The following is a 15,797-nucleotide window of genomic DNA, read 5'->3' as shown; positions in this document are numbered from 1 at the left end:
TGCTCCCCCATCCCGCAACCACCCACCTCGCTCTCCAGCTTGACTCATTCCAGGAGTTCCCAGGGCCTGGCCTCTTGGAGAAAGGCCACCACTCGGCCTGTGAGCCAGCTACACAGAATCCCAAGTTCTCCAGAACGCCTCCCTCCGGCCGTCACCCCAGAGCAAACTCTTTCCCCAATGCGTCTCTTCCTATTCAGACTCTTCTACCATACCATCAGTAATAAATAAACGCCTGGAAATAACTCCATCCCCGAAGCCCCACCCACCCAGTCCTTCACTTTCCTATTCTGTTTCAGGTGCTGAGCAACATTTCCTCAAATCCCAGATCCACCCAACCCGGCCTAAAGGTCGGATTAGGAGAATAATCGCGTTCTTTCCTATGCTTGCATCCTGGTAGGATTTTCAGGCTAACGCTAAAGGCTGCAGGAGCGAAAGGAGTCTTCCAAATGTGTCGCGGCCCCTTTAAAAAGCTCAGAGGGATTTTTTTTTTTTTTTTTTTTTTTTGCCGTATGACTATATTAGGTGACACGAAAGTGCTCATCGCTCTTGTCAACGAGGCCCCCGGCCCAATGGCAGGCTGAGTCCCCCTCCTCCGGCCTGGTCCCGCCTCTCCTGCCCCTTGCGCCCCGCACTACCTGCCGCCTGGCCACATCCCGAGTTGGAAGGCGGGTGCGCGGGCGCGCGGCGGGCACCATGCAGGGAGGCTGCCAGGGGCCGTGGGCAGCGCCGCTCTCTGCCGCCCACCTGGCGCTGTGATTCGCGCGCTGCCACCATGTTCCCCAGCCCCGCGCTCACGCCCACACCGTTCTCGGTCAAAGACATCCTGAACCTGGAGCAGCAGCAGCGCAGCCTGGCCGCCGGGGAGCTCTCGGCGCGCCTGGAGGCCACTCTGGCGCCCGCCTCCTGCATGCTGGCCGCCTTCAAGCCCGAGGCCTACGCGGGGCCGGAGGCCGCGGCGCCCGGCTTCCCTGAGCTGCGCGCAGAGCTGGGCCCCGCGCCCTCGCCCGCCAAGTGCGCGCCTGCCTTCTCAGCCGCCCCCGCCTTCTATCCGCGTGCCTATGGCGACCCCGACCCTGCCAAGGACCATCGAGCCGATAAGAAAGGTGAGGAGAAAACCCAAGCTCCTTCACTTCTCTGGGATAGCTTTCGTCCCCAAACCTCGCGGCCCAGAAACTCTGGCGTGAATATAGAAGAGGCGAGTGCCTGGGCGGATGGTGGAGCAAAGGGGTCTCCGAATGTGAGAAGTGAGGTTGTTGCCAGGGCCCCTGGGCGTCCAGTCGGAGGTTTAGAGGAAATGCTGGATCGTGGTTATCAGAAACAGGAGAGGAAAGAAAGGGAAAATATTTATATATTTTTTCCGGCCTAACAAAGCCCCAGGCGCCGCAGCTCTGCTCCTGGATCTGTTATGAAGTTGACGTTGAGCGATCTGTTTGTGGTGGACACAGCGAGAAAGATTCTATTTTTTTAAAGGTCTTCTTGAGGATCTGACCAAAACCGCTGCAATTAAATTGCTGCACACCAGAAGTACTTTTACGCACAATTGGAGGAGGTCCAAGACCTTCTCTAGCCCACCCATTTACCCGGGGTTTCTGGGGTCTTTCCTCCTTTGTGCCAGGAGAGTGGCGTCATTGAAAACAAGGATCTTGAATTTTAAAAAATGGGATACCTCGGACTCAAGAATGATTTTAGCAGCTTTCTTTTTCCATAACAATTTCCTCACGCGGCCAGAGCCTAGGGGGTCTTTCCCGGAAATAGAAAGTGTCTCGAGACGAAAGGCTTGTAGCAATGGAAGAGATGACTGAGGGAGGTGGTCGTATCCCCGCGCACATCCCGAGGTCGGGGGGAAGGCTGGCCGGGCAGTAGAGAATGCGCGGCGGGAAAACCGTAGCCCAACGTGGGGTTGGCAAGAACCCGGGGAGGCCGGGGGCGCGGGTGTAGGGCCGCTGTGAGCCCAGGAAGGGTCTTGTGAGCCTAGAAAGATTTGTCTAGTAGCAGAGGGAAAGTCCCGGAACAGCTGCCGGCGGGCACTGCGGCTTCAATTGGTCCATTCGGATTCGAATCCAATTCGATTTCAAGGCAGGTTCCAAGGCCGCCTGCCCACCCACTGCTTTTTGGGCTCTGCACAGTTCTCACAGCATTTGAACGGGAGCCTTCGATAGATCACCGAACCAACTGCCTATTGACGTTCTATTTCTTCGGTTGCCCTAATTTTGAGACAGTGTGACCAATCCTAGGGTGAGGCCTAGGTCTCCTTCCTTTAACTTCGCAAACCAAAGTCTTCCTAATCTCATTCACTCCAGCGCATCACTGAGCTTTATTTTCTTTGCTGCCTATCTTAAGTCACTGTCCATCTGTCTCACCAGAATGTGACCTACCCGAGAACAGAGACCTCTCTTGTTCTCCAGTGCCAACAGCCGTGCCTGGCACATAGTAGGCAATCAACAAAAGCTGGCTGTCGAGCGGAAGCCCAGTGTACCGTACAGTCTGCCGCAGCCAAGCTAGGGGCTTCAGGCTGGACAGGGGTGGCATCCACTGGAGCCCATCAGCCGGCGAGAGCTCCGGGGGGTTGGGTGGCCGTGACACAGCGTCTCTCTGCTTTTCTGTTCCCCACTCAGAGCTGTGCGCACTGCAGAAGGCGGTGGAACTGGAGAAGCCAGAGTCGGACAGCGCCGAGCGACCCCGCGCACGACGGCGGAGGAAGCCGCGCGTGCTCTTCTCGCAGGCGCAGGTCTACGAGCTGGAGCGGCGCTTCAAGCAGCAGCGGTACCTGTCGGCTCCCGAGCGCGACCAGCTGGCCAGCGTGCTGAAGCTCACGTCCACGCAGGTCAAGATCTGGTTCCAGAACCGGCGCTACAAGTGCAAGCGACAACGACAAGACCAGACTCTGGAGCTGGTGGGGCTGCCCCCGCCGCCGCCGCCGCCGGCCCGCAGGATCGCGGTGCCAGTGCTGGTGCGCGATGGCAAGCCTTGCCTGGGGGACTCGGCGCCCTACGCGCCAGCCTACGGCGTGGGCCTCAACGCCTACGGCTACAACGCCTACCCTGCCTACCCCGGGTACGGGGGCGCGGCTTGCAGCCCCGGCTACAGCTGTACCGCTGCTTACCCGGCCGGGCCGCCACCGACGCAGACGGCCACGGCCGCCGCCAACAACAACTTCGTGAACTTCGGCGTCGGGGACTTGAACGCGGTACAGAGCCCCGGGATTCCGCAGGGCAACTCGGGAGTGTCCACGCTGCACGGCATCCGAGCCTGGTAGAGAAGGGACCGGTCTGGGAGGCCTCCGACCGATCCCACCTCTCAAGAGAGACACTGACTAAAGAGGGGAGAGGGAGGGCTCCGGACACGATCCTGCGATCCCTCGGATGTCACATGCACTCCCACGGAGGCTTCGGAGCTTTTCCCGCCCCGTGCGCCTTTGTTCCCCGAGAGGGAGAGTTTGTGGCCAGGTTTACGCAGCTTGTGGTGAGTGAAAAGGCAGCCTGGTGCCTAGCTGTGGCCCCAGGAGTGCCCTCCGAGCGCCCAGGAGCATCCCTAACTGGCCGAACACCAGCCCATTGGGACTGGGAGCCCAGGCGCAGCAGCCTCGTAACGGCCGCCTTTCCCCAAGCCTGGGCCGGGCGCCTGGGCCCTTGCTGCCTTGCGGCTGCCCCCCGCCCCCACCCGTATTTATGTTTTTACCTGTTTCTGTAAGAAATGAGAATCTCCTTTCCATTAAAGAGAGTGCGCTGATCCGGCCGTGTGCTTCTTTCAGCTTGCCCATTTTTCAGAAACTGAATTTGGAGGGCAGAGAGCCGACCTTGAGTTGTAGGAATAGGTATTCACTGAGCACATTGATGTTGATATAAATAAAGGCTCTCCTGTGCTGGGTCCCATGTTAGGTACTTTCTGGGGTTGTTCATGTCATCCTCAGTAACTCGGGAGAGGGAAGTTCTGTTTTAAAGGTTAGCAGACAGGACTGGAGAGATTTAGTGACTTGTCTGGGAACAAATAGCCAGTGCTGGGAGAACTGAGGTTTGATTCTGGGTCTCACTGCAAAGACTGAGGACACAGCCCAGAGGTTCCAACCTCACTTCCTTAAACTCTACTGTTCCTGGCACTGTTTCAGGTAGGGGGCATTAAATGGAGAGTAAAAGTACCTGAGTCCCGCGAAATTGCAGGGCACGCGAACTCATCCTTCTTAGAATAACGCTGCCTGCGGCCCATTTTATAGATGGAAAAACCCAGAACCAAAGCCCTTGTGAAGGTTCTCAGAATGCCCCAGCCCAGCAATACTCAGATACACCAAATACAAGTGCAGCATGGGTCCTGTGGCCTGGCCTCTCCGCTGCTCTGCTGGGGAGAGAGCGGAGCCTGGACCACGAAGAGGTAACTGAAGACCTCGACTGCCTCCTTCTGCGGCCAGGCCCCATAAGTTCACGTGGTCAGGGAACCCTTCTCCCCCATTTGACAGTTTTTTCAGCATTTAACGAATTTTGTCCTAACCCTGACCAACGACCGCTACTGTACAGATTTTACAGATGAGAAAATTGAGGCTCAGTGAAATCAAGCTAAAAACCTGCTCACTATGGGAGTTTCTGGCTGTATGCCCATTTTTCCCCCATCAGTAAAATAAGAATAACAAAAATACTTGCTCTGAGTCCTGAACCACCAGTCCAAAGGGGCTGACTGCAGCTCCTTTACCTCCAGTTCCACTCAATTCTCTAAAAGGGAGGAAAGTGGGAGAGCGTCAGAGGTTTTGCGTTCCTATGGAATATGGGTTTTTTTCTGGATTTTGCCTGGAAAGTACCAGCCCGGTTGTCTGGCCCCAGAGTTCTTGGTGGAAGACAAAACATTACTCCTGGCATATCTTAACCTCCTATGCTGGGAAGAGCCCCCAAGCCAGGCCTGGGGCCATCCTGCTGTCAAGCTGAGGACCAAGTAGCTCTGCCAATGCCGGTGGTGCCGTCTGTCCCACAGGCTCACCCCACCACCTTTGGGGAGAGGGGAAGATGCCAGGAGACTCTAAGTGCTAAGAGCCAAGCTGGATGCCGCTTGTGATACAGGGATGCGGGGTGTACGGGCTGAGCTCTGTAAGGAGAGGGGGACATGCTGCCTCAGAGCTGGGCTCTAGGCCCTCAGACTTGAATCTCTCTGCTGTGAGGCACATGCCGAGGGCTGCGGGAGGGGGATGTGTTCAGCCCAGCGCTTGCGTTCTGCCTCCTGTGCCTACAACCCTACTTCATGCCTTCAGCACTCTCTGAGATGCACGTGGCAGTCCCATCTCCTGGAAGGGCACCAGACCAGTTCTTGATTCAGATAACCCTTTCCTACCGGGCTAGCCACAGCAGGTGGCCTAACTCACACAACCAGGGAGATCCTTCTACCTGGAGCTCACCCACATTCTTGCCCTTCGTCAATGTCCACTACCTCCTGGGGGTCCTGCACACCTCTGGGCCTTTTCCACCTTACACTCATCTACAGTAACACCGTGTGTGTGTGTAGTCAGTCGCTCAGTCGTTTCCGACTCTTTGTGACCCCATGGACTGGGGCCCGCCAGGCTCTTCTGTCCCTGGAATTCTCCAAGCAAGAATACTGGAGCAGGGTGCCATTCGTTACTCCAGGGGACACCACCCAGGGATCGAACCCATGTCTCCTGCATCTCCTATATTGGCAGGTGGATTCTTTTTGACTGCACCACCTGGGAAACAGTAACATTAGAGAGAAAAAAATCTTTCTCATATTATCCTGCAAGGTTTTTCTATGATGCCTCCCTCTCCTTTGTCATCCTTCCGGGACCAGCAGAGTGACTCCAGGGTCTCTCACAGAGGGATAAGAATGGCTGGCTGACTCTGGCTGCACAGGCTAAATGCTTGGGGGAGTTTGCTGATCTAATCCATCTTAATTTGCAAACCGGGAAGCTGAGGACCAGAGGTTAAGGCAATGGCCAAGGTCATACATTCCCTAAGCACAGAGCTGGGAAACCCACCAGGCAGCTACCGAAAGGCAGGGTGGGACAGCGTTTAAGAACGGAGAGTCAGTCTCCTGAAGATGCAGGGGACCCTGCTCTCCACCCTGGGCCAGGCCACGCTCTCACTAGTGGGTGGGGATCTCAGGCTTGGTATCCAGGCTCATTATGGAACAAACTGTAGTTCGCGGAGCCCTGGGAAGCAGCACACAGCTCTTGCCGGCTAAGGGTGTGGGGTCCAGGAGCCAGAGGGCTGAGGGTCAAGGGGTCGTTACTATCTTAAACTAACGACGCCTGCCTTCCCGTAGCGATCCCTTCCCAAGGCAAATCGGCAGATTTGTTTTCCAAGTATATCCTATAAACGACGCATGCTGAGTGAGAAATTTCAACCAGGACAGAAAAGTGAGAAACCCCGGGCACCTCCAAAGTGGCATAGTGCGCGGAGATAAGGATGGTGTGGCGGGCTCCCTATGTCCAGGGCTCTGAGGGTGCACGTAGAGAAGTAGTTATATCTAATATTTAAAAAAAGAAATTAAACAAGTACCAGCCTCACCGACCCAATGGACATGAGTTTGAGCAAGCTCAGGGAGATGGTGAAGGACAGAGAAGCCTGGCGTGCTGCAGTCCACGGGTCGCAAAGAGTCGGACAGGACTGAGCGACTGAACAACAGCAACCCCCTGTGGTTAAAAATTGAGAGATAAGCAGTGACATTTAAAAGAAAAAAGCTGGCTCCACAGGCTAGGATGCGGTTCCCTCAGCCCAGCGCCGCCCTGCACAAGCCGGCAGAGGAGAGCCCCGATTGGGGGTCCCCAGAACGAGAGACTGGGCCCACAAGCCTCTCCCCTTTCCACCGCGCTGGAGGCCCAGACCCAGCCAGCAGACACAGGTTTTGCCTAATCAGAATAGCCCCCATCTTATTTTGTAGGGCTTTCCCCTTAAATCGATGCCATGCAGCCCATTTCAATACTTGTATTTAAACAAATTTGCAGCAGACCTGCCAGCTTGACGCCTTAACATCAGCCGGAAAAAGCTGTGCAGCTACCGGGCAGGCTCCCCCATCCTGGGTCCTGGCCGGGCGGGCCCTTGCCTCCTCTGGGAGGTGTTCCCAGCTCAGGCTGCTGGCCCCTGGGGAGCCAACAGACCCACCTAGCCCCGGGTCTTGCTGACTTGCTGCTAGATGGGGCTCCTGGAAAAAGGGGCCGCAGCTTAGATTTCACTTGTTTATCATCTGTGGAGCTTACTGTGGTACAAGCATTGTCCTAACTCTTTAAAATAAACCCATCTAACCGTCTTTTACATTTCTGAGTTCTGCTGAGGAATCCATCTTAGGCCCAGAGAGGAGGAATAACTTGCCCAAGATCACACAGCCAGAGCTTGATTTCAAACCGAGGCAGTCTGACTCCAGAGCCCAAGAGCAAGGAAACATTTCATCCTCAGTTCAAAGAGTAGGCACAAAAATGTCTGTTGATTGATTGAAGGGTAGGTACAGCAGTAAAATTAGCTGACAACTCTGCAAACATTTCTGTGTGCCAGACTTATCAAGCACACAAGGTAAGCATGATTCTTCCTCACTTGGGGCGGGAGAGGAGACTGAGGCACGTGGAAGCGGCCCACCCAAGCTCTCACAGTGGGGAAGGCAGGGCAGCTTGGATGCGGGGAGGGGGAGGCCGCCCTGCACCACTCAGATGCTTCTCAGGAGAGCTTACTGCAGAGGGGCGTGGGCAGTGAGCAGTCCTGGCAGGCTGGTTCCCCGGAGCCACGTGCTCCCCACCCCGCTCCCACCCACAGCTGCCGAGGATAACAGCGGGGATTAGTGCCTAACATCTGTTCTTGCTTCCTTTGTGCCAGGCCCAAGGCTAAGTGCTGAACCTGCGAATCTCATTCTGTCATTTCCCAAGGAGGAAACTGAAACTCAGAGAAGTTAAGGACATTGACTACCTAACGCCACTCTGGCAGTGTGGCCTGGAGAATCCTGGGGAATCCAGATGGTTCCAATAGAGGCCTGGCTCTTTGAACCACTCTCAGGGATTCCCAAAGTTGCCTAAAGACACAAACTGCTGGAGTCTGGGACAACCTCAACCCCCTCCCTGCCCCAGCTCCCTTGAGTTGGACTCCTTGGGGAAGGCGCCTGCAAAACCACATTTGTAACCAGGTGATTCTCATCATCTGGCAAGTTGGAGAACTGCATCTTTTCCCAGAGGTCTCTGATTGTGCAGGCTCCTCTCTTGATGGCCTGGGAGAAGCTGGAGTCAGATTTCCCCTCTCCAGGGCCTGCTTTTCCATCTCAGGGTCTCTGTGTGCTTGCTAGGATGCAGTGGCTGAGCACAAGCCTGGTAGCCTAGGGACCCTGGGAGCGGGGAGGAGGGCAAAGGGAGGGAAAGAGGAGGAGAAGGTGGGAGAGTTACTGGGGACACAAGTGGCAGAGCTCAGATGGAGAGGGCCACCCTGTGACTTACACAGCCAGCTCCTGCCAGTGCTGCCTGCACGGACGGCAAGGGGAGTCGAGGGGGGGACGCTTCAGGGACAGTCCACCTGTTCTGCCCAAATCCTAAGCTCCAGCTGGAGCCCCAGAGGGGAGTAGGGTTGAACCAGACTCCATAGGCGTTTCAGTTCAGTTCAGTCGCTCAGTCGTGTCTGAGTCTGCAACCCCATGAATCACAGCACGCCAGGCCTCCCTGTCCATCACCAACTCCCGGAGTTCACTCAAACTCATGTCCATCGAGTCAGTGATGCCATCCAGCCATTTCATCCTCTGTTGTCCCCTCTTCCTCCTGCCCCCAATCCCTCCCAGCATCAGAGTCTTTTCCAATGAGTCAACTCTTTGAATGAGGTGGCCAAAGTATTGGAGTTTCAGCTTCAGCATCAGTCCTTCCAATGAACACCCAGGGCTGATCTCCTTTAGAATGGACTGGTTGGATCTCCTTGCAGTCCAAGGGACTCTCAAGAGTCTTCTCCAACACCACAGTTCAAAAGCATCAATTCTTTGGCGCTCAGCTTTCTTCACAGTCCAACTCTCGAATCCGTACATGACGGCTGGAAAAACCACAGCCTTGACTAGACGGACCTTTGTTGGCAAAGTAACGTCTCTGCTTTTCAATATGCTATCTAGGTTGGTCATAACTTTCCTTCCAAGGAGTAAGCGTCTTTTAATTTCATGGCTGCAATCACCATCTGCAGTGATTTTGGAGCCCAAAAACACCAAGTCTGACACTGTTTCTACTGTTTCCCCATCTATTTCCCATGAAATGATGGGACCAGATGCCATGATCTTCGTTTTCTGAATGTTGAGCTTTAAGCCAACGTTTTCACTTTCCTCTTTCACTTTCATCAAGGGGCTTTTTAGTTCCTCTTCACTTTCTGTCATAAGGGTGCTGTCATATGCATATCTGAGGTTATTGATATTTCTCCCAGCAATCTTGATTCCAGCTTGTGCTTCTTCCAGCCCAGTGTTTCTCATGATGTACTCTGCATAGAAGTTAACTAAGCAGGGTGACAATATACAGCCTTGACGTACTCCTTTTCCTATTTGGAACCAGTCTGTTGTTCCATGTCCAGTTCTAACTGTTGCTTCCTGACCTGCATATAGGTTTCTCAAGAGGCAGGTCAGGTGGTCTGGTATTCCCATCTCTTTCAGAATTTTCCACAGTTTATTGTGATCCACACAGTCAAAGGCTTTGGCATAGTCAATAAAGCAGAAATAGATGTTTTTCCAGAACTCTCTTGCTTTTTTGATGATCCAGCAGATGTTGGCAATTTGATCTCTGGTTCCTCTGCCTTTTCTAAAACAAGCTTGAACATCTGAAGTTCATGGTTCATGTATTGCTGAAGCCTGGCTTGGAGAATTTTGAGCATTACTTTACTAGCGTGTGAGATGAGTGCAATTGTGCATAGGAGTTTACAGGGTGCCAAAGTTTCATCCGGCCCTCTGTCCACTGGAGGCTATAAAAGGTTTTGTCATTTGCCCTGTTGAAGAAGTTAAGAAGCAGCCTAGCTGAGTTCTAACACCAAACCCTCTTCTTTCCAGCACACCACCAACGAACCCCACCCCACCCAAATTCCAGCCTACAGAAATCTCAGTTGCCGCACTGACTCACTTTAATTCTGCCTCTCACCCCAAAGTAGTTTCCTTTGCCTTCGGCTTCTTAGGGTAGGTTTACCACACAAGGCTGACACATTCCTGCCTCTGGGCCTTTGCACTGACTGTTCCTTTTACTTGGAATGACCTTCCCCAGATATCTGCCTGGCTGATGCTTCATCTGTTTCAAGTCTTTACTGAGATGTCGCCTTATGAAACACATCCAACTATCGTATTTAAAATTGCATCCTCTGTGGGAAAAATAGAACCTTTCTCTACACTGTTGTAGGAACGTAAATTGGTGCAGCCACTATGGAGAGCAGCATGGAGGTCCCTCAGGAAATTAAAAATTTAAATAAATTTAAATTTATTATTATAATTAAAAATAAATTTGCCATATGATCCTACAATCCCATTCCTGGGCATATATCCAGAAAAGCTGAAAAGTCAAAAACATGTGCACCCCAATGCTCACAGCAGCACTGTTTATAATAGCCAGCACTTGGAGACAACCTGGATACCTACCAGCAGATAAATGGACACACACACACAACCTAAGATTATCCAGCCAAAAAGAAGAATGAAACAATGCCGGCTGCAGTGATATGGATGGACCTAGGCATTAGTATACTATTATTCACTTCTAATACTTATAAGTGAAGTAAGTCAAAGACAATGCCATGTGATATTACTTATATGTGGAATATTTTTAAATGATACGGATTTACAAAACAGAAATAGACTTACAGACACAAAAAAGAAATCTTTGGTCACCAAAGGGAATAGATGGGGAGTGGGGAGGGAGAGATAAGTTAGGAATTTGAAATTAAGATATACATAATACTGTATATAAAATACACAAACAAGGACCACTGTATAACACAGGAAACTATATTCACATCCTATAATGAACTGTAATGGAAAAGAATATGAACAGATATATATGTGTGTGTGTGTGTGTATAACTGAATCACTTTGCTGTATACCAGAAACTAACACAACATTGTGAACCAACTGTATTTCCATTTTTAAAATAGAACTAAAACAACTATAAATATATTTATTGACTATAAATAAATTTATTCTCCTAATTTTTCATTTCATTTTTAAGACAATGTTCCAAACTTATCTTTCTGTTTTTTTCCTAGAATTTTTCTTTTTTTTTACATTTTTGGAGTCTGTTTATTTTAAATGCTTTTTTTCTGGTATGTGTTTTCTTTAGAAAATGATGACCCCCTGATCTAACTGTCTTAGAACAGAACTTTCTGTTATACACTCACAAATATATAGTCTTGTATTTGAAGTTCCTTCTTTCTACCTCCTGATCCTACCCATCCATCAAGGTCCATGTCATATGGCCCTCCTTTCTGAGAGTGTCCACCGTTGTTAGAGAATTGACTTTGTAACTTAGCAGTCACCATAGTGTCTGACTCATCTCTACGCCCACAGTGCTCAACAAGGAACAGGCTACGGAGTAGGTGCTCTCATCTGATGAATGAATAGGTGAATGAATAAAGCCTGCGTGTGGGAAGCAGTACACCTACAGATCCATAATCTCCTGTACTTCTTCTCACACTCATGGCATTTGTAAGTCCCGTTGTAATGCTCTCTCTGCTGCTAAAGTGTGGGTTCCATGTAGGAAAGAAGTGTGTGCCCACCCTGCCCAGAGCCTGCTGGTAGCAGGCATGTGATAAATACGCAGTGCCTGAGGGACTTCTCTGCTGGTCCAATGGTTAAGAATCTGCCTTGCAATGCAGGGGACATGGATTCAGTCCCTGGTGGGGGAACCATGATCCCATATGCCAAGGAGCAACTAAGTCTGTGAGCTGCAGCTATTGAGCCTACGCCACAAGTAGAGTCTGCCATGAAAGGTCCCACATGCTACAAAGAACCAGCGCAGCCAAATGAAGATATAAATAGATATTTCTTTAAAAATATGCACTGCCTGAATGAAGGAACTGATTTGCTTACTCTGACTTGCAAGGTTAAAAGTTGCATTTCCGGAAAAATAATATTTTAAGAGTTTATTTGAGCAAAGATTAATTCAGATAAGGCAGCACCAAACTGGAAGTGGCTAGAAGCAAAGGAACCAGGGCAAAGACTTCTACTGAGGAATTGCAGAAGCAACACAGAGAAACCATCTGACTGGCTGTACTTTAAAGTCTACTAGGTTGGCTATTTGTGATTGGTTGTCCCTACTGTTGTGGGGTTTTTTTTTTTTTAATTGGAGTGTAGTTTATGTATAATGTTAGTATAGTGTTAGTTTCTACTGTACCGCAAGGTGAATCAGTTATACATATATATATATCTCCACTCTTTTTTAGATTCTTTTCCTATATAGTCCATTACAGAGTATTGAGTAGAGTCCCCTGTGCTATACATGCATGCGGGCTGAGTTGCTTCAGTCGTGTCCAACTCAGTGTGACCCTCTGGACTGTAGCCTGCCAGGCTCCTCTGTCCATGGGATTCTCCAGGCAAGAATACTGGAGTGGGTTGCAGTTCCTTCTCTGATGCTATATGGTAGGTCCTTGTTAGTTATCTATATTGTATATAGTAGTGCTTATATGTCAATCAGAATCTACCAATTTATCCCTCTCCCCTTCCCTCCTGGTAACCATAGTTTATTTTTTACATCTGTGACACTATTCCTGTTCTGTAAATAAGTTTATTTATAACATTTTTTTTTTTTAGATTCCACATATAAGCAATATCATATTTGTCTTTTTCTGTCTGACTTAATTCATTTAGTATGATAATCTCTAGGCCAATCCATACTGCTGCAAATAGCATTATTTCTTTCTTTTGAGTAATATTCCGTCATATACATGCACCACATCTTCTTTGTCCGTTCATCTGTCGATGGGCATTTAGGGGTCTTCCTGAAACAGTGCCACAGTGAACACTGGGGTGCATGTACGCTTTTGGATTATGGTTTTCTCCAGATAAGTGCCCAGGAGTGGATTATTGGATCATATAGGAGTTCTGTTTTTAGTTTTTTGAGGAACTTCCCTACCCTTCTCCATAGTGGTTACATCAACCTACATTTCCACCAACACTGTAGGAGGGCTCCGTTGCTCCACACTCTCTCCAGAATTTGTTGTTCATGGACTTTTTGATGATGGCCATTCTGACTGGCATGAGGTGATACCTCATTGTAGTTTTTTCTTTTCTTTTCTTTTTTTTTTAATGTTTATTTGTTTATTTGGCTGTACCGGGCCTTAGAACCATGTTGGAACATGCAGGGATCGTCAATCTTGCATTGCAGCACTTGGTATCTCTAGTTGCAGAATATGAAGTCTTAGTTGCTACGTGTGGTATCTTGTTCCATGACCAGGATTGTACCTGGGCCCTCTGCTTTGGGAGCTCGAAGTCTTAGCCACTGGACTGCCAGGGAAGTCTCTCATTGTAGTTTTAATTTGCATTTCTCTGATAATTAGTGAAGTTGAGCATCTTCAAGTGGTTTTTGGCTATCTATATGTCTTCTTTGGAGAAATATCTATTTAGATTTTCTGCCCATTTTGGAAAAAGAATTTTAAATATGCCTATTTGCAACTTACTCATCACCTTTTCAAACTTCCCTCCTCTGCTCCTCCTTGGCAGCCCTGAAATTGGTTCAATACATATTTAGTAAATATTGTGCAAGGCACAGGGGAGCCCACCAAAGAGTAAGATCCCTGCCATCATGAGTCTTTGGTTCTGATGGGGAGACAGACAGTAAACAGATAAATATTTAAGATTTATTTAAGACAATTATCTTGCTGAGAAGCAAATTTGGCTAGATGATATGACAGTGGCTGCTGGGAGCGGGTAGGTGGTGGGGGTAGGGGGAAAGTGAAAGTCCCTCAGTCGTGTCTAACTCTTTGCGACCCCATTGACCATACAGTCCATGGAATTCTCCAGGCCAGAATATTGGAGTGGGTAGCCTTTCCCTTCTCCAGGGGATCTTCCCAACCCAGGGATCAAACCCAGGTCTCCCACACTGCAGGCAGATCCCACATTGTGGCAGCTGAGCCACAAAGGAAGCCCGGGGGTAGGGAGAGAGGTATTTTCCTTCATTTTTATTGATCGATTGATGCCCTGGTCCTCACTGCTGCGTGGACTTTCTCTAGCTGCGGTGAGCAGGGCTGCTCTGTTGCGGTGCGTGGGCTTCTCACTGCAGTGGTTCTCCTGCAGAACACGGGCTCTAGGCGCTCCGCCTCAGTAGTTGCGCCGTGCGGGCCCAGCCGCTCTGTGGCATGTGGGATCTTGCCAGATCAGGGATCAAACTAGAACAAATAATTTCAAAATTTGTATGGAAACGCAAAAGATCTTGAATAGTCAAAGCAATCTTGAGAAAGAATGGAGCCGGAGGAATCAGTCTGCCTGACTTCAGACTTTACTATAAAACTACAGTCATCAAGACAGTATGGTACTGGCACAAAAATAGAAATATAGACCAATGGAACAAGATAGAAAGCCTGGAGATAAATCCACGTCCCTGTGGGCACCTTATGTTCAACAAAGAAGGCAGAAATATACAATGGAGAAAGAACAGTCTCTTCAATAAATAGTACCAGCAAAACTGGGCAGCTAGGTGTGAAAGAATGAAATTAGGACACTTCCTAACACCATACACAAAAATAAACTCAAAATGGATAAAAGACCTAAACAATAAGACTAAAAACTACAAAACTCTTAGAGGAAAACATAGGCAGAACACTCTTGACATAAACCACAGCAAGATCCTCTATGACCCACCCCCCTAGAGTAATGGAAATGAAAACAAAAATAAACAGGACCTGATTGAACTTAAAAGCTTTTGCACAATGAAGGAAACTATAAGCAAAGTGAAAAGACAACCCTCAGCATGGGAGAAAATAATAGCAAATGAAACAACTGACAAAGAACTAATCCCAAAAATATACAAGCAGCTCACAAAGCTCAATATCAGAAAAACAAACAACCCAATTAAAAAGCGAGCAGAAGACTTAAAGAGACATTCTCCAAAGAAGACATAGAGATGCCTCCTACATACAGATGTCTATGTCTTCTATCTACACATGAAAAGATACTCAGCATCGCTTGTGATTGGAGAAATGCAAATCAAAACTACATTGAGGTATCACCTCACACTGGTCAGAATAGCCATCATAAAAAAATCTACAAACAATAAATGCTGGAGAGTGTGTAGAGAAAAGGAAATCTTCTTGCACTGTTGGTGGGAATGCAAATTATATAGCCCCTGTACAGAACAGTATGGAGATTCCTTAAAAACCTAGAAATAAAACTACCATGCATGTGTGCTCAGCTGCTTCAGTCATGTCGAACTCTGTTACTCTATGGACTGTAGCCCGCCAGGCTTCTCTGTCCATGGGATTCTCCAGGCAACAATACTGGAGTGGGTTGCCATGCCTTCCTCCAGGGGGTCTTCCCCACCCAGGGATCGAACCTGTGCCTCCTGTGTCTCCTGCATCTCCTGCATTGCAGGTGGATTCTTTACTGCTGAGCCACCCAGGAAGCCCATAAAACTACCATGCTGCTGCTAAGTTGCTTCAGTCGTGTCCGACTCTGTGCGACCCCATAGACGGCAGCCCACCAGGCTCCCCCGTCCCTGGGATTCTCCAGGCAAGAATTCTGGAGTGGGTTGCCATTTCCTCCTCCAATGCATGAAAGTGAAGTCGCTCAGTTGTGTCCAACTCTGTGCGACCCCATGGACTGCAGCCCACCAGGCTTCTCCGTCCATGGGATTTTCCAGGCAAGAGTACTGGAGTGGGGTGCCATTGCCTTCTCCATTTAAA

General features: G+C 49.7%; 1 protein-coding gene across 1 annotated transcript; it reads left to right on the top strand.

Annotated features, from left to right (window-relative positions):
• Window positions 1-544: 544 nt before the first annotated feature.
• Window positions 545-3,729, top strand: NKX2-5 (NK2 homeobox 5). Its single transcript, XM_061393233.1, has 2 exons — window positions 545-1,103; window positions 2,616-3,729. Exons 1-2 carry the CDS (start codon window positions 773-775, stop codon window positions 3,254-3,256), a joined length of 972 nt encoding a protein of 323 aa, XP_061249217.1. The 5' UTR covers window positions 545-772; the 3' UTR covers window positions 3,257-3,729.
• The last annotated feature ends 12,068 nt before the right edge of the window (window positions 3,730-15,797 follow it).

The sequence above is a fragment of the Bos javanicus genome, chromosome 20, assembly GCF_032452875.1.
Source record: "Bos javanicus breed banteng chromosome 20, ARS-OSU_banteng_1.0, whole genome shotgun sequence".
In the NCBI taxonomy this organism is placed as follows: Eukaryota; Metazoa; Chordata; class Mammalia; order Artiodactyla; family Bovidae; genus Bos; species Bos javanicus.
The sequence above is the reverse complement of the archived record's forward strand: the minus strand, read 5'-3'. Positions and strand labels throughout refer to the sequence as shown.

What these genes read in the sequence shown, in the direction of transcription:
- NKX2-5 (XM_061393233.1), top strand. Translation starts at nt 773, where the DNA reads ATGTTCCCCAGCCCCGCGCTCACGCCCACACCGTTCTCGGTCAAAGAC. An exon ending in CCATCGAGCCGATAAGAAAG is followed by an intron (nt 1,104 to 2,615) that starts GTGAGGAGAAAA and finishes TTCCCCACTCAG; the next exon opens with AGCTGTGCGCACTGCAGAAG.